Source organism: Scomber japonicus, chromosome 8 (genome assembly GCF_027409825.1).
Source record: "Scomber japonicus isolate fScoJap1 chromosome 8, fScoJap1.pri, whole genome shotgun sequence".
Lineage (NCBI taxonomy): Eukaryota > Metazoa > Chordata > Actinopteri > Scombriformes > Scombridae > Scomber > Scomber japonicus.
Genome location: NC_070585.1, coordinates 19,611,362 through 19,633,369, shown reverse-complemented (window position 1 = coordinate 19,633,369; position 22,008 = coordinate 19,611,362). Strand labels below are relative to the sequence as shown.

The 22,008-nt window shown below is 38.3% G+C and overlaps 2 protein-coding genes across 3 annotated transcripts in view; both read left to right on the top strand.

Annotated features, from left to right (window-relative positions):
* The window catches only part of atl3 (atlastin 3), a 90,524-nt gene extending 71,004 nt beyond the window's left edge, over positions 1-19,520 (top strand). The window contains exons 2-15 of one of the 2 annotated variants that reach the window (XM_053323435.1): positions 7,083-7,135; positions 8,316-8,538; positions 10,115-10,249; positions 12,875-12,979; positions 13,062-13,112; positions 13,340-13,396; positions 13,654-13,746; positions 14,382-14,520; positions 14,616-14,743; positions 14,825-14,881; positions 15,019-15,090; positions 15,252-15,443; positions 15,704-15,943; positions 17,312-19,520. In XM_053323435.1, coding sequence (XP_053179410.1) covers positions 8,335-8,538; positions 10,115-10,249; positions 12,875-12,979; positions 13,062-13,112; positions 13,340-13,396; positions 13,654-13,746; positions 14,382-14,520; positions 14,616-14,743; positions 14,825-14,881; positions 15,019-15,090; positions 15,252-15,443; positions 15,704-15,943; positions 17,312-17,374 — 1,536 coding nt within the window. In that variant the 5' untranslated portion in view covers positions 7,083-7,135; positions 8,316-8,334 and the 3' untranslated portion in view covers positions 17,375-19,520. Of the gene's footprint in view, positions 1-7,036; positions 7,136-8,315; positions 8,539-10,114; positions 10,250-12,874; positions 12,980-13,061; positions 13,113-13,339; positions 13,397-13,653; positions 13,747-14,381; positions 14,521-14,615; positions 14,744-14,824; positions 14,882-15,018; positions 15,091-15,251; positions 15,444-15,703; positions 15,944-17,311 lie in introns of those variants that run through there. The other variant, XM_053323436.1, reaches the window with a different exon arrangement.
* On the top strand, positions 1,838-4,537 carry si:ch211-145o7.3 (forkhead box protein N2). The gene is made up of 4 exons (XM_053323449.1): positions 1,838-2,454; positions 2,684-2,812; positions 3,707-3,762; positions 4,185-4,537. Exons 1-4 carry the CDS (start codon positions 1,838-1,840, stop codon positions 4,535-4,537), a joined length of 1,155 nt encoding a protein of 384 aa, XP_053179424.1.
* Positions 19,521-22,008: the final 2,488 nt, after the last annotated feature.

Below are 22,008 nucleotides of genomic sequence, written 5' to 3'. Positions count from 1 at the left end.
TTGACTTTAGTTACTTAATAACTCATTTGTAATGATCAGGGTTTTGCCTGTAGTCTACAACAGAGATAGACACAATTATTTTATTTGGAAGCACTGTATCTAGTATAATATTGGCATTTAGAGAGGTTCGGTGCTTATTTTGTTATGTTTATTCTAATAAAACTGTTAAAAGTCGTACTTTTAAAGAGATATAGGGCCTTGAATCCCGTCTTTTCGTGGACAGTGTGAGGCAGAACGATAGATGGAAAGGTGGTCTCAATAGTTGTATCTGTAGCTCTGGTGTGAGGACGTAATTGTTACGGGAGCGCGCCCGGGCACGCGCACTCTGCAAAGCGTCCTTTTCGTTTCCATGGAAACCGCGGACGGCAACAGAGCACGGAGGGAGAGGTGTCCGACCCCGGTCCTGGCTTTTGAGATCATAATTTCACCTTAAACTTTTGAACGACCTCTCCTTTGGACCTCTGAGGAGTCCCAAATCCCCCCCAGCTTCGCCTGTGAGACTCAGTAAGTAATAGTTTAATTCTATTCGTCATGTAGCCGATGTTAATATCATCGAGTGGGTCACCTGTTAGAGGAAAAGGCGGATTTCTTGACTGGATGAAACTTTATATAGCTCCGCCATTTGCCCATTGAACTGCTTTGTAGAGCCATGTGGTATCACGTCCAAACTTTTAGAGCGCCATACATTTATTTTTACATGTGATAAAAATCGATTGGCTGTCTTAGTTTTTGCTTTATGTCAGAACACCCTCTGTATAAATGAGCAACCTTGACTTTTCTATACCGGACCTGCACCTGTCCACCACCTCTGGCCACCTGAAAACTGAAGGTGTTCATAGTGGACTTTGAACGGTATAGTGGATGTTCATCAGAGGGGAAAGGATAGCTAACATTTAACTGCATCAGGCTGTTCAGTGGTTTCTTTTACAGTATCTTTTGAGTGTAAAACGTTGGTGTTGAATAGGCTAAATATGGGGTAGCTATCCTGCATGTTTGGATTCTTTTTGTGTTCTGAAAGTAAATTAAAGTTAAAAATCTAAAGAAACTAAAATAATGCAAATCATTTTAGTGCAATCTCACTATTCTTTTATCTCTGGACACATTTGCCCCATCATGCTGAAATTGATGATTTTTGAATTATGATGACAAAATATTTGATGAACCATTATCCCATCAACATATTTAACACACATAAACTACGGTAAGAAATAACCATCATAGCAAAATGTTAACTTAATTCTTCTCAAAATATTAGGCCCTATTAGTTATTATCTGAAAAATAAAAACAGATTATTATTATTTTAGGAAAGTTAGTTGATTTTCATATAGTTTATATTGACATTTATCACAAATACAAAATTTCCATTTAGCGGGCTAACCCTGATAGTGTGCAATACTTTAAAAATAGGACCCAGAGCAAGCATGAACTCAATAAATAGTTAAATCTATTAAAACTGCATAGGGGGAACTAGGTGCTTTTGACCAATACAGAATAAATGACATGAAGCCAGGAGAGGACAAACTGATTGACAAAGTCATTAAAAACTGGAATGATAGAATAAAGCACCTGAGAAAAATGACACAAAATAAACCTCTGGGGTCTGTAGGATTAAGGACAACAGGAAAGAGGCACACACATCTCAAGCCAGTACAATAGACAGGGGAGAACACAGCACCACAATATTCATAGACACCAACATTACCATGATCCTCAGTACAACCACAGACCTCATCCAGCCTGGTCAATCTTTCCTCACAGCACTAACACTAATTCATGTTTGTGTATTTTTTCAGCAGAAGTACAGTTGAATGACAGAAGTGTCCTCCTGGGAGAGAGATGGAGAACAGCTCTCATACACTGCCACCCTCATCTCCATGTCCCACCACTTTCGGAGGGTCTCTGCCGTTCTCTTCCTCGCCGCTGCAGACCTGCTCAAATGGCCGTCTCTCACTCCCACTTTCGCCCATTTCATTCCCTCCGTCCCCTGCCTCACTTTCTCCAGCAACAGCAGAGTCTTTTCAGTCTTCCTTCCCTCTTTCACACTGCTTGGTATCTCAGTGCCTCGAAGGACAAAACATGCACTGCCTCACCCCACCGAACCTATCTGACCAGGATGACCTGACCTGCCTCAGCTGGCTGCATCAGAGAGGCAACCTGCTTCCACTACAGCCCCTTCCCAAAATGGCTCCACTGCCTCAGCTAGAGTCCTCCATGTCTTCTCAGCCTTTTCCTCCCGGCTCCTCTAAGCCACCGTACTCCTTCAGTAGTCTGATCTTCATGGCAATAGAAGATTCACCGGACAAGAGGCTTCCAGTGAAGGATATCTATGAATGGATTGTGAATAATTTCCCCTACTACGGGACAGCGTCTGGAGGCTGGAGGAACTCTGTCCGACACAATCTGTCCCTGAGCAAGAGCTTCCGTCGTATTCAGAGGGACAAGAGCCAGGTGGGTTTCTCACATCGAGGGCAACAGCATCACGTAGGAAGTCAAGAAATGGTGCTTAATGATTGGACTGAAGTTTAAGAAGCCATATTTGAAAGCAGCCATCCTACTGAAATGTCCTTGAGTAACACACTAAATCCAGCTGTTAAGACAATAGTTAGACCTCCCTAAAGAGAAATGATACAGTATGATGTGTCACTGTTGTTTAATATCTTTGATCTATTGTATGTTTTATTTGTTTCAGTCAGTGGGGAAGGGATCGCTGTGGTGTGTGTGTCCAGAGTATCGGCCGGCGCTCCTCGAGGTGCTGAGAAAGACCCACAGTTATCACAGCACCAACAGCAACCTGATAAACAAGCCTGAACTGTGAGTATAATCACACAGGTCAAGTATTTGCATTAAGGCCACAAAACAGTTATTTTAATTACTTTTTTATTAATATTTCAGGACATAAAAGGTCAAAAACAATCATTTTAAATATAATAATAAATAATAATTGCTTTTAGGTACCACAGCCTAAATGGCTTTCCTGAAATGTAATATTTATTGTTTGCATATTCATGTTGAAACAATATTAAATTAAGAAAGGCAAACAGCCTCTTACATCTATGAAGCTGAAAGTTGAAACCAGAAAATGTGTTGTATTGTTATTTGATAAATGACCAAAGTAACTGATAATCAAAGGTGGAGAAGATGCTTTTTTTTGTTTTCACTCAGTCTTTATCAGACATTGGACTACAGGTAAACTCTAAATCGTAGCGGAAATACATATAATTGGTTACAAAGTTGACCATTGATGAGTTAATTTATATGGGAAAAATGCATTGGCTCAATATTTTAATATAACTTGAAATTAATTAGATTTCTGGACTATTAGTTGAATAAAAAGAAGCAATTTGAAGAATCTTGGAAATTGCAATGGGCACTTTTCACATTTTTTGACGGTTTTCATACAATATGTTTTGTTATAATAGAGAACTCCATAAGGAATAGAATCATTAGTTAAAGTCTGACTTGAATGGATTCGATCTATTGGATTTTTATGTTAGTGCATAATATTTTGTGGACTGCTTTCTAATGAGAGCAGTAAGATATGATGATGATGCTCCACTTGTCTGTTGCGTGTGAAGAGTTTCTGAATAATTTTACATTTTTAATGACACTTTTACTGAGGTGTATTTAAAGCAAAACATATACTCACATCTGACCAACAACACACATTTAAGTAGCTGTCTAACTATCTTACCTTGTTTTGTCCAGGTTGGAAGGATCTGACTATGGGGTGCCTGCAGTGTGTGAATCTATGGAAATCTCAGGTTAGTGATGAGGAAACTCACTCAGGCTTATGTCCTTTAATAAGCACAGGAAACCACATGTTTGACCTTTTATGATTTTTGTTTAACCTACAATGTTTCATCAATGGAAAGTAACAGCTCTCCATGACACTTTTATTACCTGCAGCTTTTCTCCATCTCTGCTGCTTTCTCAGCATGCAACATTGTTCCTGTGTTTGTGTTCTGTTTCCATGGCAACAACCTTCTATTACCTTGGCAACCCTGAAATAGTCTAGCTAGTCTCCTTTTGCCCGCTTGTTATTTCTAAATCTATGCACCATATATACCCACTGAAGAATCTGACGTGTTTGCTCATCCAGTCTATACTAAAATAAGTTACTAGTTATCTTTTTCTTTATGTAAAATACATACATAATCTTTATGTATTGTCTCTTCTCTTGCAGATCCTCTTTCACACACCCTCCTCCTGTCCACGCCCTCATCCCAAACCCTGATCACTGATAATTCATCTTTTGCCGAAAACCCACCTTGCCCTTTGACCCCAGATCAGGAGGAGCTCATTACCATGGAGGCAGTTGATTACCAGCAGGAGGAGGTCAGTGAGGAGATGGAGAAAGACCCCTTGTCAGACAGTGGGTACATTGAGTTACACTACTTCCAGTCTCACCAGTACCAGTACCTGGTGCTGCCAGGTGACACCGAGTTGGACCTGGAGACTGTGGAGATCCTTCAGCTGGATGCCGAGGCCCAGGAGGCTGCTGGATCACTGCTGGACCTGGCAGGAGGTGGATATTAATACTATATCACATCTAACAGTCACAAGTGATGCAGTGCTTCAGTCCGCTGCGAGCAAATACTCCAACAGACCAACATAAATGGGGATTTATGTTGTAAAGGTCTTATGTGACGATGAATAATTGTTAAATCAGCTGCTTCTCCCTGATACATTTACACTGCCTTAAAGCTTACATATTGTTATGTAGTTAGTTAAAAAAATATAGATCAACTTTTCTGATGGACTAACAAGACCATGAATCACATTACGTACTTGATTCAGGAACTCTCAAATTTTTCTCTCCTTTCCAATACAATTTTCCAAATTGTAAATTATACATAGATTCACATTTGTAACATTAAACTGAGAACTATGGATAAAATGATACTCTGAGATATTGAAACTGAGGAGAAAGTATTAATAGAAAAGGTTTTAGGTTTTGCACTTTTTTTGTTTTTTTATCGACTCTGGTCATTCTCAGGGGTGGAAGGACTTCCAACTCAAGTAGAAGCACTGTTTCCTAAGATATTTCTCATGTTAAAATAAGATTTATACTGTGTTAAAAGCTAGAAGAATCATAAAAGTCGCTCTTCTGAGGAATACACTAAGTCACATCCACACTGTTACCGTTTCAATATGAATATGCCTCAGGCCTCTGATTCTTGAAAGTGGGGACCATCTTTTCTTTATAAGAAAGTTTTCTTAGACACTTAAAAACTCTTTAGGGCTACAACTAATTAGTTTTTTCATTTTTTATTAATCTGTCAACTATTTTCTAAATTAATCAATTTGTCATTTGGTCTATAAAATGTGGGAAAATAATGATTTATTTTTCTTAAACTCCAAAGTGACATCTTTATATGTCTTGTTTTGTCCCAACAGACCACTACCCAAAGATATTCAGTGCACTATCATAGAGGACTAAAGAAACCAGAAAATATTCACATTTTGCAGCAGAATTTGGACATTTTTTTCTTCAAAGATGTCTCAAAACAATGAATTGATGATCTAAATGGTTGACATTTAATTTTCTGTCGATGGATTAATCAATTAATCATATATTCGTTGCAGCTCAATTGCTCATTATGTCTTAACACTGTAACTATTCTGAAATTGCTCTTTCCAAACTGTAGCTGAGTAATAATACTTCATTAAAAGACGACTTAAGTTATAATCTAAAATTCTATGTGAAAGCACTGCTCAGTTACAATAAGTACATTCAGTTTTCATTCTAGTTAGTTTCTATACACTGTTGATCAATCTGTTGATCATGTTTGTTAGAGTTGATTTTAGCTTCAAAATGTGATGTTACTGAATTCCTTGACATGCTTTAAGTTTTCTGTAGATTTGGATAAATCTAAATATAATCTTGTAAACTGAGATGTCAGGAACAGTTTGATTTAAATTTTCAGTTAAAAATATGAGAGGAACTTACTGCCATTTCAACCACTTTACATTTCAGGGTATACTGAATTTGTGTTTCTGTAAATTGTATGTATTTTCAAAAGCTTTCGATTTTGTAATCTAACAAATAAAAATCTGTCATGCTGTTCTTGTGAACTATGACTGTATCTCTCTCACGTTTTGGATCTTTTTTATTACAGCCTGACCAATACATTAGTCATCTGATGAATATGATATCAGCACACAGATATTATGTGTATCAGCGAATATGTTGTCCTATATGTGCCGATAATTTTTTTTATTGTTCAAAGTTATTTAGGCAGCATTTAATATATGAATTTGATCCTTTTTCTTAATTCAAGTTTAATATACTCATGTTTTTTTATTCAGAGCTAATTATAAATATCATATAGAACGCAATCAGTGCACTGAAACAGTAATTACCACTAGGAATTTAATAGTTTATTGTAAAATGATAAAATATCACAGTCTCCCTTACATATCTTTGTCACAAGTGTTTGATAACCACATTTAATGGATCACTGCAAAAAAGAGTTTTTATATTCTGTTCATAACATTATCGGCCAATATGTCAATGTCTGGTTTTTTTTGCTCTTACTATCTGTGACGGCATCGGCCCCTGAAATCCAGTATCATTCGGGCACTAGAGCTTAAACAACGGATCAGTTTGGGTCAGTCAGTTTAGTTACAAAAAATAAATAAAATTGTGTATTCTACACATCTCTGTAAACAATTACAGTTTCTTCTACACATAGTCACTTAATATGTTGTCTGTTGACTTTAGATTAGATTATTATTATTTTTTTTTAACCAATACCTGTTGCTAAAATACTTAATCTCGGCAGTCTTTCATAAATGATTTGTTTAAAGTCAAACTCCTGCTGTTTTACATTACCTGCTCAGAGGTTCCGCATTCGTAATTTTACGTTAAAAAACTACAAGTCCCATGTCTGCTAGAAAGCACGGGCACACTGGGTAATGTAGTTCAGACACATATAACACTACCGGGGAGAGACGCATTGAAACTACATTTCCCAGACGTCATTGCACAAGTTGAAAACGGAAGTTATGCGAATTTCGTGTTGGAAAAAAAAGTTTTAATGGTTGTTTTCATGCCAGTGGCTTAAAAAGTAACGTCTCAGTCGTTGTTCAACTCTCATGAGTTTGTGTTGAAGCTGTTTGAAGACTTCAAAGGTAACAATACACTGAGAAAACTGGTGCTATATCAAGCTAAGTGGTCATATTGGAGATTATCTAGGACGTTAATCTTTAAATGTTTTTGTTTTGTGAGTTTTTACAACAATAATCTTCCTTGATGGCTAACAGCGGCTACATGTTAGCTTCGTACTACGTTAATTTGAGTTATGAGCTTCATCGTCAGCTAGTTAGTAAGTCCGTACACAATTGTTGCGTTAGTTAAATGTTTAGCTGGTCTAAGCTAACATTAGAGATCTGTTTAGCTTTAGTGATTTTCTGCCAGCGTAGATAACATCGCTGTCTGTGAGCTTTAGCAGCTAAAATAAACACGTTTAATTACAGAGGACTGAAGTTACTGTGCAATCTAACTCCAGCTAGTTATGGAGGTGGGTTTGTGTTGTGCAAAAAGTCAGCGAGATTACCGCACTACTTGGAAGTGCTTATTATTGCTTCATGGCATCTACTTGATCCACCACATTCATTGCAGAGAAATACCTGACAAACCTTTATCTGACAACCACACCTTTTTGAGAGGTTTGTGAAAGATGAGAGTGAGCAGATACACGCTGTTATGAAAGCAAGTCCCTGTCTTACTCATGATGGGAGAGGGCATCCTACACAGAAAGCTGCAACAATGCAGCCCATTGAAGGAGCTAAGATGAGGAGTGTGTCGGGGAGCATGCTGAATCTCAAAGCTGGGGGCAAAGCAGCATGACACCCATAAGAGCAGAGTTATCTCGATACAGAGACTAAACATTGTGACTGACGCTGTAAAAGAGTATGCACATGTCTGATATTACAGCAGGCACAGCAGAGATGGCATTTACTGTCAGAGTAAACAGCTTTGAGTGTGATTTTCATCCAAGTCTCTTGTCTTAATGAAGCTGGAAAGAAAAAGGCTCAGCAATGTGATCTTCAGATAACACACCCTGCAAGTCTACAACTAATGGCCTCTCTCATTATTGATTCATCTACTTGTTTTTTCATGAACTGATAAATCTGTGACTCAACGCCCATCACAAGTAACTAGAGCCTGAAGTGATGTCTTACAGTTGCTTGTGACTCACTGGCAGAAAAAACTAGAGCTGCTCCGACTCAGATTGGTCATATGTTGATAATTTAATAATCTATTTCGTGATTTTCAATATATATATATATGTGTGTGTGATAACAACAGGGACCAGCACCTCTGAGCAATGGGGAGTGAACCAGGCCCAGTTCAGGTCGTCACAGTGTGTAAGGAGGATCACTCCTTTGCGTTGGACACTGAGGCTTTGGCTCGGATTCTGTTGGCACCTGAAGTCCGAGATAAGCATGTGGTGGTGCTGTCGGTGGCTGGAGCCTTCAGGAAGGGGAAGAGCTTCCTGCTTGATTTCATGCTCCGTTATATGTACAGAAAGGTGAGTCACATGCTAACACAATCTTTCAGAGTCTCGTTTTTCAAGGCAAGATACAGTTGATCCATATATCTGTCTACAGCACTCAGAGGAGAGAGAGAGCGAGAGAGAGTGTGTGAGAGTATGTTATTAATGCCAAAGAAAATTAAAGTGTTAAAGCAGCCATTGATATTGATATGAACCAAAATACAAAAAGAATGAGGTAGGTAATAGAAACAAATATAAATAAAGCTTAGATTATATACAATAACTAAATAGACTACCTCAATTATATACTATAAACTATAATACACTATTTGCTAAGTAATCATAAACTCATGCTGGAAAGTTTCATGTTCACTAGTGAGAGATCACAGCAGATTATACAGACTATCTCTCTGTTCTCTTCTTTGGAAAATTACTCACGGTCCGTAGTTGGAATGAAATCCTACACGCAGTCATCCCACAGCAGTGCCCATCCCTGCTTTAACATGTGAATGGATCAGTTCACACGGTAGTCATTAGCCTCAGCCCAGAGGTGGAGTCTGTGAATTGTTTGCTTTTCTGCACATATTTTTTTAATTAATTCCTGACATTACATTTGATGTACTCATTGATAAATCGAAATTGATTTTGGTAGCTCTATTTTCTTTGCTGCAGCGCCACCATCAGACCAAACTTTAATCTTTCAGTGCAGTTAAATGAAGTGTAAACTGAGGGACATAATTATGTCCTCTTCTTTTGTGTTGTAAAGAATGCAGAGCAGCCAGAATTTACATTTATATTTCACTGTGAAATGTCATCAGCTGCTGCTTCTGCATTTGGGTCAATGAAGTTTTTTTGTTTCCATGTGGTTTAGTCTAATTTAAAAGGATTCAAATTTCAAAATAAATGTTTGAATATCTTGCACACATTATTTTCTTTTGTGGACCCAGCATAACATTTCTGCTTTTAATCCATTTTTAGAGAATATATTAGAGGATTTTGGCAAAAATGTCTAAGTGGTGTAACCATATAAAACGTTCCAAACTTACCAAATAATCAAACTTGCTTAAAAACACAACATTCTCAATAAAACACCAAATCAACTAGTTTGACATGATCTTACATCATAACTTTTTTATGTTAAATAAAGGTAATGGAATACAATTGTTCTAAATATAAAATTGAATCTGGGGGAGTCATGTAAATCAGGAACCATTTCATTTTGAATAAAATGAAGTAATCATTTGTATAAGTACACTTAAATACACTGTAGATGGATAAAAACATTTATATTCATCATTCTTTTGTGGTTACACCATTTGATATTTTCAGGTGCATTCAGTCTTTTGGAAAAAACAAATGTTGCAAATGTCATTTCAAATGACATAAAACCAACAAAAATACAAAATGTACATTTTAACAAACCTGATGCTTCTTTTAAAACAAGTTTTAAAGATATTTTTGAATTGCCCATCTTGTCGACCCTTGTCACTGACCTGTTCATCCGGATGATCGACACGACAGGCCATGTTTAATATTTTTAGTAAACCAGAAGATTTCTTTACCTTTTCCTTTCACTGAGTGGACTCAAAAGTGTAATTTTGTATTACTGCAGGATGATGAAAACTGGCTGGGTAAGGATGATGAGCCGCTGACGGGGTTTTCGTGGAGGGGAGGTTCAGAACCAGAGACAACTGGCATCCAGCTGTGGAGCGAAGTTTTCCCCGTCCAAAGGAGTGATGGAACAGAGGTACTTATGTTTTCATTTTTTTTACTTATTGGATTCAAGTTTGTTGGACTGAAAACAGTTTAAGAAATAAAACAATGAAGTTCATTGAAAATAAATCTATTTATTAATTAATGCATATAAAGACATTTCTGTGAGAGCTCCTTAGTTTGTTTGGGCTGTTCTTCTGATTTTGTTCCCTTAAACTGCATTACCTCTTCATTCACTAGTGATTCCCTGATCCTTTGGACCAGAATCAGTGTTGAAACGGACCCTTTTAAACACTTTCTGGTATCAAGAAATTCAGTGTTTCTGCTGTCATTCAGTGTTCAAAAATAATCCCGATGAGATCCGCACAGTGAAGTAGACTGATATTAAATTAGGGGGAAAGAATGACCTGGTATCTGTCTTGTGCTCCATAGCAGATAATCAGGGTTGAGGTACTGGAATTATTACTGAGGGCGGAAAAAGTAAAAGTGGTGAATTGCAACTTTTCATCTTAATGTTTTGTTACTAGGCTTTCATGTGTTAGTCTGACCTGCATGTTTGATAAAGCTTCAATCAGAAAACTATTCTGCTGTTATGCTACCAATGATAAGAGTTGAGTAAATAGAAACAATGAGAGACAGTGGTTCAGAAGTTCAGTTACCTTCCCAGTACTGAAGCAGTTGTGTTACTTTAATCTTTATAAACCATAACATTACTGGCCCAACCATAAGACGAGTCTGATTGAAAGACACTCTCCATATCCAACAGCTGTTTCTGGAAATGGTAAATGGCTGCTCATAGCGTTTTTATCCGAAGTGCTTTACAACTTTTCTTCTGCTCACTCACCTGTTCACACACACACACACACACACACACACCAATGGTGGCAAGCTACGACGCAGGGTGCAGACGCAACCATCAAAAGTAATTTTGGGATTTCAGTATCTCGCTAAAAGACATTTTGACATGCAGACAGGAGGAACTGGGAAAGTTTCCCTGAGATCTTTGAGTCCTCGTCCTTTTCTCTCATAATAGTGAAATACTTCCATTAAAGCAGGACAGAAATCCCACCAGTCACACACACTGAGGGCTCCATCTTGCGGTTGGCGCACAGCGGATGGCGGGCGTGGCGCATGTGTCTTTGTTAGTTTACCCCGGCGCAGTTGTCATCTTCTAACCCTGTGCCCACGTTGTATAGCAAATGCACTTGCACCAGTCTGTGCGCCTATGGGCGTGGTCAGGCGCATTGGTGGTGTGTTGCTATTTTGAGGCAGAGGAAAGCTATTGCGCTACTGACCAAAAAAACAGGTCTAAAGTCACTGGCACATATGTTACTGTTATTTAAGGGGCACATCATCAAGAGTCCAATATGCTCCTATAGGCGGGTATATAGGAGCAGACACTGTTATGCACATGGACTCGCAGCAGCACACAAACATGCAAAACATTACAAATAAAAGGACCACAATGTGAATTCGTATTATGATGTACATCAACATATTAAAAATACATGTCATATTAGTTAGTCATAATATTTATCAGAAAAAAATGGAGAATGCAGCTGTGAACAGTCCTAAGAACCTATGAAAGTCTGTAGCCTCTGAGATGCTGCACAGAGCGCAGTGCCATTACACACAGCCACTCACTGTTTATGATGACACCAGGCTGCTGCACACCTCTACACTCATCAGACTGGTTGGTTATATCTCCATATTCTTCCTTTTATATGAATTAAATGCGAGGTTAGAAGCTCATCAGCCAACTTTCTTTTCAGCAAAAGTAATAAAGTAATATGTTATATTATTGAAACGCATTGCTGGGTAAATGCGCTGTTATAATAGCAATCCGCCAAAGTGACAGCGCTCCTGGATATTAAAGGGAATGGGAGATGACTCTCTGATTGGTTTACCGCGTGTTACGCTCAAAACACGCCTATGATTAATGAGGGGACTTAAGTCCAACCCTTTTAGACCATGCGCCTGGCGCAGTGACCATTCCTCACGCCGTTAAAATAGCAAAAGTGGATTTGGATACGCCCCAAAGGCACTTGCGCCACGCACTTCACGCCATGCGCTATAGATTGTTAAAATAGGGCCCTAACAGTCTCTCCTGTCAGTTTATATTTTTTCAGACAGTCTGTTTGAGCTCTTCGTCATCGATGGATCTTGGCTGTTTGACGAATGATTCAGTGTCTCTGCAGTTAATACGTCAAGTCATGAATTTCCTAATAAATCCTGCAGATAACCAGATAACTGAGATAACCAAACATTTTTAGTGCTGGCTTAGTCCAACAGACTCGTCATAAACAGACCAGAAGACACTTGTTATCCTTGCAAAAATAATGCCTCAAACAACCCATAATGCGACTCTCTCTGTAGAACTCTGCATTCAAAAATCTGATCTTATGAACATGTTTAGTCCTTGAATAAAAGACCACTCACACGCTTTCAAATGCAATGTCTAGAATAAAATTATCTTATATTCAGGCCAATACAATATATTATTATATTATTAATGGTTTTGTTTTTTATTTCATTAAAATGATTTTTTCCACACACACAAAAAAGGCGGGTACATTTCAACTAAGTTGGAGTTTTCCATTTAATGAAAACTGTAGTCACACACAAAGGTGTCACGTTGTGAGTTTTGTTTGTCCTGCAGGTGGCGGTAGTGTTGATGGACACTCAGGGAGCGTTTGATGACCAATCCACTGTGAAGGACTGTGCCACCATCTTTGCCCTCAGCACCATGACCAGCTCAGTACAGGTGACTCATCTCCTCTTTGACATCATAATGTTTCTCAAAGTGAATTCCTGTAATAAATGCTCACATTGTTTCTCTGTTGTAGATTTACAATCTGTCACAGAACATACAAGAGGACGATCTTCAACAGCTACAGGTCTGATTATGTCATAGCATATTTTGTTTTGATGACACTTGTTTCACTGTATCCAGAAATGCTACTTGTTACATTAATATTAATATATCGTCAAAGTTGTTTTTTATTTGTCTCACAGAAAGACGTTAGTAAGCAAGTCAGTCATTTTAGTGTGTGGGTTTTTTGCTGCTTCTCTGAGTTTTGCAGTTTTGTATAATTCCTGTTTCCTGTCTTCCACCTCCTCACAGCTGTTCACGGAGTATGGCCGTCTTGCCATGGATGAAATCTTTCTGAAGCCATTTCAGGTAAGTAAGGGAAATGGTTTGCAAGCAAAAGTATGCTCTTTTGCTCAGTTTTTCACTGTTTGTACAGCCCTGTACTGTAACATGCAGAAAAATCTTAATCCGGACTAGTCTGAATTTTTTTATTTGTTCTTTATGTGCAAGTAAGTAAGGGAAACCATAACATTTGGTGCATTGTTGCTGATGTTGGACATAGATCTAATGTTTTGTTGCTGTTGTTTTTAATGAAAATATTTGTCACTTTTTATTTCCTCCTACAGTCTTTGATGTTCCTAATCAGGGATTGGAGTTTTCCCTATGAATACACCTATGGGTTTAAAGGAGGCAAGGAATTCCTGGATAAACGGTTACAGGTACCAATTTCAATCTTGTTGAGTTAGAATAAATACACTTGGACCTCAGCTATAAAAAGATTTCCTGTATTTCACTTACTGTCAACAAGAGTTAAACCAGCAATGAACTCATCCTTCTTACAAGTATTATGTGTCTGTCCAAAGCCTGATATATCATACTCTCTTGTGCCATAGACTTCTGTTGTTGTTCAAAAATGATTATAAACATATCAGTGGGTGAAACTGTTGCACTGGGCGATGTTCTTTCACCCTGAAGAGTATTAACATGTTAGTTTAAGAAAAGACTTATAATTAGGAGCATGTTGTCAGTCTCAGGAGACTAGTTGTGATTACAGTGTTTTCCTAGCTTTTTGAGCTACATATCACAACCTCTTAACTTTGCACTTAAGTTCTTGACAATGTTCAGTTTAGTTCAAAGTATTTTTTGGAAAACAGTGGAGGTCTGCAGCACAGAGGAATAAGATATATCAGGCTTTGGATACACACGCAATAATTATAAATAGATCAATTCATTGTTGGTTTGTCTCTGCACAAAACAACAATAAGAAAAATATAGAAAATCATTTGGCTGAATCCTTTTAAGTTCTGAATTTTGAGTTTGGAAATTAATCGTACTGTTTTGTTCATTTTCAAAGGTTAAGGAGGCGCAACATGAGGAGCTGCAAACAGTGAGGGAGCACATCCATTCATGCTTCACCAACATTTCCTGCTTCTTGTTACCTCACCCTGGATTGAAGGTTGCCACCCACCCTGCTTTTCGGGGACAACTTGAAGGTAAGATCTCTAGTTCTCCGTACAGTTTGACTTTATGTAAGTGTAGTACAATACACTGAATGCTGGCCTAAGCATTATTACACCTATTTTGTCAGATGTGGCGCCGGAGTTTAAAGAGCAGCTGCAGAGTTTAATCCCCAAACTGCTGCACCCAGACAGACTGGCTGAGAAAGAAATAAATGGAAACAAAGTCACCTGCAGGGGCCTGCTCGAGTTCTTCAAGGTAACGTCTTTTCCATCGGAGTGTCCTTGCTGAACCTGAATCAATTTGTCATATCTCATATTGTGATTTTTGTGTCACCAGGCTTACATCAAGATTTACCAGGGAGAAGACCTGCCACAGCCAAAGACTATGCTCATGGTACATGAATAAGCACATTTTTCCTGTTAATAAATGTTCCTTTCGACACTCAGCTATGGACAAGAATTATTTTGACATGCTTTTTTTCTTATTTACTATTGTCTATATGTGTAATTTATGTGTGTTTGTGTCTACAGGCTACAGCAGAGGCCAATAACCTGGCAGCCGTGGCAACAGCCAAAGATGAATACTACAAAAACATGGAGAAGGTGGGTTAAAGATGATGTATTAACCATATTGTGATCACTTTTGGCAATGTGGGACATGGAAACATCATAAAAGGGATTATCATTATTTCCATTAGCTTATACTTTAAAGTGAGAGAGAAATGATTAGTACATTTGAACTTTTCTCTGTTTTCCTCTCTAAGGTGTGCGGAGGAGACCTGCCCTATGTGTCTCCTGAGTCTCTGGAGGAGAAGCATCAGTTTAACTCCCGAGGAGCTCTTCACACCTTCTCCTCGACCAAGAAAATGGGCGGACAAGAGTTTTGTGACCGTTACCAAGTACAGCTGGAAAAGGAGCTGGAGGAAATGTGGCAGTCTTTCAGCAAGCACAACGAGGTATGAGACTATGCTATAAACGCAACATAAAACTTTGTATGTTTTTTTCTTAAGGTCATTATTAAACCTTAAAAACATCTGAGTGTGACTCTCATATTAGTGAGTTAGTAGTACAACATTAAAGTTTTCACATATGCAGTGTTTCATACATGCCTTTTATTATCATACAAAAACTAATTCAAGGCTGTTTTTTGGCAATGATAGGACTCGAAAAGTGTTCTCAATTGTGTGTTTTCTTTCTCTCCTTTTTTTTGTAAAAGTCAAAAAATCTCTTCAGTGCTTTCCGGACCCCTGCCGTGCTGTTTGTGCTTGTGTGCCTCCTCTACGTGGTTTCAGGTGTGTTTCTCTTCGTCGGCCTGTCTACCTTTGCCCTGGTGTGTGACTGCAGTCTGGGCGTGGTCATGATGGCCATACTGACGTGGGCCTTCATCCGATACTCCGGTCGGTATCGGCCTGTAGGAGGAGCCATTGATCAGGCAGCAGGTGTTGTCCTGGAGCAGGTGAGAATAATGGGCATATATGGAATAATGATTCAGTTTTTATTGACTGATCTTTGCACAGGTATGTTAGTCAGAGCTTTTATTTTAGCATATTTCTGTGAACTGCCTTAGTAAAACCACGAGAGGGTGCTATTGATACTGGAAAGAACAACAACAATGGCATTTAGTAACCCTAGGATAAAGTAAATTAATAGTAGTCTAGTTTAAGCACATTTTAAGTTTAAGTAGATCAAGTGAATGTACGGTGTGAATTATAAAAGTGGGTATTAGTAGATTTAGAGGTTAAAGTTAAAATACGTTCTTGTCACTTGAGAAAGAGGAGAGGGAGACTCTGCAGAAATTTGGATCACACTGTATGGTGGTCAGCAGGGTCCAAATTTATAAACAAGAAAAAGGCTGTTATAGCTAAAGCAATATTCATTGTCCTATGTCAAGTCATTTCTGACCTTTGACAGTAGCAAAGACTGTGGTGTCATCACTGTGGTTTTTTAGCCAGCTGCAGTGTAGATAATCTATCTGTTAAGTGTTGACTTTTGGCTCAATTGACGTGTTTTAAAAGCTGTTTTCTACTGAAAGGCCGGATTTAAATATAAACTTCTCAAAGGCAATGTGATTGTAAACACACATTCAGAGGACAAGAGCAACATAATCATCCATCTGAATCATCCTGCTACGTGCTGGACGGTGTTCACCAGCTAGTTGTTAACTTTGTCAGTCAGCTGTTTGTTGCTGGACGGGCTGCAAACAGTTTCACAGCCATCGCGTGGAAAGAAGAAGAATGAAAACTAAGTTAGGTCTCACTCGCTAAATAAAAAAATCCACCTCCCGGTTACTGAACTAAGCACTTTAGTCTCATCAGCAATCATCATAACTATGCAACAAGAGGTCGTTTAATAAACATCATTCCTCTCAGATTCAAGAGTTCTGCAAAAAGACTTTATTGTGTTTATATCCTTGATAATTCAATTGTATGTCAGGACTGGTTGACAGCAGTCTTGCTTGTACTTTTATTGCTGTCAATTCTGTGTTAATATTATAAGAAGTGTGGAAAGAAAGCTTTCTTTAGGATAAAACTCAATTAAAAATGTGTGAGACAAACAGAAAACAAAAACTAACCCCATTAACAGCTGTCAACATCCATTTATTGTTCTTCCAGGAGTTCACTCCTGTTACTTTCACAAAACCAGAAGTGGTTTGAAACAATCGACTGCACTCATGCTGGCAGAGTTAAAAATATGACCAATGAGGCTGAGAGCTTTCATTGAATTAACCACAATAGAGAAAAACTGAAGTGAGGGAGTGTCGCAAGAAGCACTTGAAACCGCATGCGGTCAAATTAACTGTCTTCCCCTTTCTCTCTTTCTCCAGGCCACGGTGGTGTTAAACAAGTCGAGAGGAACAAGCATCGCAGAACAGAAGAAATCCAGTTAGAGGACCTCTGAACCTTCATAATCTCGATGCAATGCAACCACAGCGCACAACACAAGCACACATTCAGCACTAAAGCCTTATCATGCCACCCACTGAAACAAACATGCAGCTAAACTACATTGGCACAGGCTACAAATGCACAAATGGTACAAAATGCCAATTTACCAGCATCTTTATTGTGCACGTTACTCTGCCTGTTGAAGCCCAGGCTCAAGTAAAGGTGACTGGATTCATTGAGACAGGGGTCAAACTGTCACAATCCTTCTGATTGATACTTCATGTCTTAAATCGACACTGCCGCCATTTTACAAGTTTACAATTGGTCTTAAAAGACAAGTCAGCGTTTACCTTGAAACTTCTAAAACACTTTAAATTGTATTTAATTTGAATGCATCTCACTTGGCTGTATATTGTTCAGACAGGGCAGGGGTAGTCAGGGTGCTTTCCAGCGAGCTTCTGCAGTATATCTTTATAATAATTACTTAAAAATGCTGGCTTTAAAGCTTCTATCTTTATACATATTTCTTTGTGGCTATATTTTTTTTACTTTGTGGCCTTAAAAACATTCCATTGTGTTTCTAGATTTACATTATCTTTGATATAGATTTGCATTTCTAGAAAGGTGAGCTGTCACTACTTTGTTATTAGAAGAGAAAATGCACTTTCTATATATAGCTCAGCAGATTTTGGAAGCTGTTTGTAATGGAGGTTCAGTTGAAACTCGTTTGTTTCAAATGCTTTGCTGATTATTCCTTGAGGGAAATATGTACACTTTGTAGATTTTGTGACTAGGCACTAGACTCTTCTAGAGAAATTATATATAGGATCCTTATTCTGCAAAACTCCAAAGATAAATGCATTATTGGAATAGTCAAAGGTGCTGAACGCCCAGCATAAGAATACAGCAACCAGACAGCCAAAGAGTTAGCTTTAATTATTATATATATATATCTATATAGCTATATAGCTATAGCTGAAATATAGTCTGCAGTGTAAACAAAGTTTTATTCATTCAAGCACATAAAATGGCCGTGAAATTAACAGTGAGAAAAATCTTTATCACTGAAACATCACGTGTTAAACAGACATGGAACATTTAAGGAAGACAGACGAGAACATGCTCATAACAAGCAGGAGAAACCTGCAGTAAATGAGACTGTGGGCCTTTTTGTAGTGCAGTGAGAAAGTACGCTGAGCTGCATTGTTGTGATGTAGAATAGAGTGCACATTGATGATCTCGCTACAAGTTAAAGGAAAATGTGGATATTTAAACAATTTCACATTTCTCAAACTATAAGAACACTTGCCAACATATAACAGCTTTCAGTATATGAGCAATGACAAACTAATTTGGGAGAAATGACCATATATATCTGAATCCAGCATAGCATGTTCAGGTTATAGCTTATCTTTGAATGACTTGCACGTTTTAAGAGTAACATAACCTATAAAGCCATACTACAGAAATGACAAAAATGATAAATCGGGGGTGGCTTGACTTGATCCGTGAGTCCTCATGTACGTGTAGACTAGATTTATAATTGTTTTTTTCCTTTTGTGAGGCCAAGCATCTGCGCCTCTCTGAATATAATCAAATGCAGATTCTTTTGGAAACATTGGATTGGAGAATGTGGAATGGCAAGTATTTAATAAGATAAGTCTTTAAATACCATGAGACTTTATGGCCTCAGACAGAAAGTAGAGTCCTGTAGTCTGGACTTATAATGCATTGTGCACTTCAAAATTAACCATATACATAGACACAGAATAGGAAAGAAAAGTGCTTTAATCTCACAGTCATTCCATTGTGTGCCAGTAATGAGAATAAAGGGCTAAATGTGACCATACAAACAATGAGAATGAGAGGATAATAGAGATTCTCAGTCCACGATTTTTTGACCAACATTTTGCACATTCCATATCTTTCCCTGTTGGCAAGAGGAGGAACCTTCAGGGTGTTTCACAGCACTTAAGATTGCACCTGCCCTCCTTTTCTGGTGGATTTTGCAAACAGCTTGTTCCAAAAGTTACTCAATGCATGCAATATATTGGTAACCGCCACTGAAATCATCTCTTGCAGGGGTATAGTGGCCTTGACTTGAGAAATGCTGTTTTATAAAGAATAAACAGAGCTTGAAACTGTAAACTCGTCTTTCCAATCTCTTCATTCAATGCCCTTCATTCAAATGTCACCAGGTATATACTGAAGACATTAACCCAAAAAGACCTGTACTATTTTTTTCTTTAAATTTGTCACCTGTCTGTAATTGATTGCTCATATAATGAATATCTGAACAATATGGAGTATGGTATGACAGGCACAAACAAATACAACATAGACTAATAAACTATTATATGGTATGAGTATGTGTTGCATTATTATGTCTAACAATGTACTTATATGCACAGTATGAGCAGTAACAATACAGTACGTTGAATAGTATGAGTTACACTGCTGTGTGTTGTGTACAGTGTAAAAGAGTTAGCATGTTAAAAGAGGTCATGGCATCTTATATGTGCTCAACTTTTGTGGATTTGTTAATTTTGGAGCAAATGAAACAGTATGTGTTCTCGTGCTTCTTATAACGTGGTTTTCTCAATGTTTTTTTTTCTGTGGGGGAGGGGCGTGGATATTCTGCCACATAATGAATGTAGGTCATAGTGTGTTTGTGTTTACAACCACAGCGCCGTTGCTATAGCTACATGCCCCTTAAAAAAATATATAAACAAAAAATAGCTGCTACATCATGTGAATGAGAGCTCAGTTACATTACAGCAGCAGCGTCGTTTTCTCTCTCTCTCTCTCTCTCTCTCTCTCCCTCTCTCTCTGTCTCTGTCTCTCACACACACAGGCGAAATGTTGTGGCTGCAGCTCCCGGATTTGACGTGTCATTCCCCGCTGCCTCTCATCCTCACACACTGGCCCTCTCTCTCTCTCTCTCTCTCTCTCCCTCCCTCTCCCTCTCTCTCTCTCTCTCTCTCTCCCTCTCTTTCTTTCTCTCCCCGCAACGCGATGCCGTGCAAAAAAAATCTTCTATAGCGAATTTGGTGTCCCTTGTTTCCTTATATGGTGATCAGCGTCGCGGCCCGACCCTCCTCGTGCTGTGAGCGAGGCGCGTGCACTGACCGCCGCCGCCGCTCACCGTTCACTTCCAAATATGGAAGTGAGTTCAACAAAAACCACACGAGGAGGGGAGGGGAGGGAGAGAGGGAGAGAGAGACTGGGAGAGACAAAGGGAGAGAGAGGATGGATGGCGGAGCGTTACCTCCCATCCTTATAATCACCCCCCGCGCCATTGGTCTAATAATTATTACCCCGGCACGCAAATTACACTGTCACTCACAGTTATGGAATTTGTAAGATATGCACTAATGTTTACCTTTGTACTGGCATACAGTAAACTAACGATAATATAATAATAGATAAACGCTTCATACGAGCCCTGACAAAAGACTTCATTCATAATCTTCATGGAAATAAATGAATAATTAATATAACTACACCAGACACTAATGTCGCACTCTTAAACCCGTCTCTAAGATATGATAGTATTAGAGATGTGTTGGTTTATTCAAATTGACCACGATACAAACACTTTCCCGCTTGTTATAATTGATTTGTTCACGCCTGCAGGCCGTCACAGCCAAAGGAAATAGAAATATTAATAGAAAATGCCATTATAGTGTAGCGGAGAAAATACATTTAAAAATAATAATTAAACAAAAAATAGTAGAGCTCACAGATTAAATATTCTCCCGTATATCGATGCAAATTATTATAATTTTAACAATAATGCTCAGGCTTTGTTAAATGTGTCGGGGCTCATCGATTCAATTATTAATATTGCTTTGTTGTATTACCTGTTGTAATCTGTGAGTGTGTGTACGTCATCCGACTGAAGCTAAACATTAATAATTATAATGACCTTTATAATTTAATTGCCTACATTTCCACACGATGGACTGTGATTGGACTGTCCACACCATGGTGTATAATAAGAGACATTATTAGACTGTCCACACCATGTTGTATAATAAGATATATTAGACTGTCCACACCATGGTGTATAATAAGAGATAGTAGACTGTCCACACCATGGTGTATAATAAGAGACATTATTAGACTGTCCACACCATGTTGTATAATAAGATATATTAGACTGTCCACACCATGGTGTATAATAAGAGATAGTAGACTGTCCACACCATGTTGTATAATAAGAGATATTAGACTGTCCACACTGTGTGTAATAAGAGATATTAGACTGTCCACACTGTGTGTAATAAGAGATATTAGACTGTCCACACCATGTTGTATAATAAGAGATATTAGACTGTCCACACCATGGTGTATAATAACAGATATTAGACTGTCCACAGTATGTTGTATTATAAGAGACATTACACTGTCCACACCGTGGTGTATTATAAGAGATATTAGACTGTCCACACCGTGGTGTATAATAACAGATATTAGACTGTCCACACTATGTTGTATTATAAGAGACATTACACTGTCCACACCATGTTGTATTATAAGAGACATTATCAGACTGTCCACACCGTGGTGTATTATAAAACCTATTGGACCATCCACACCGTGGTGTATTAGAGATATTGGACCATCCACACCA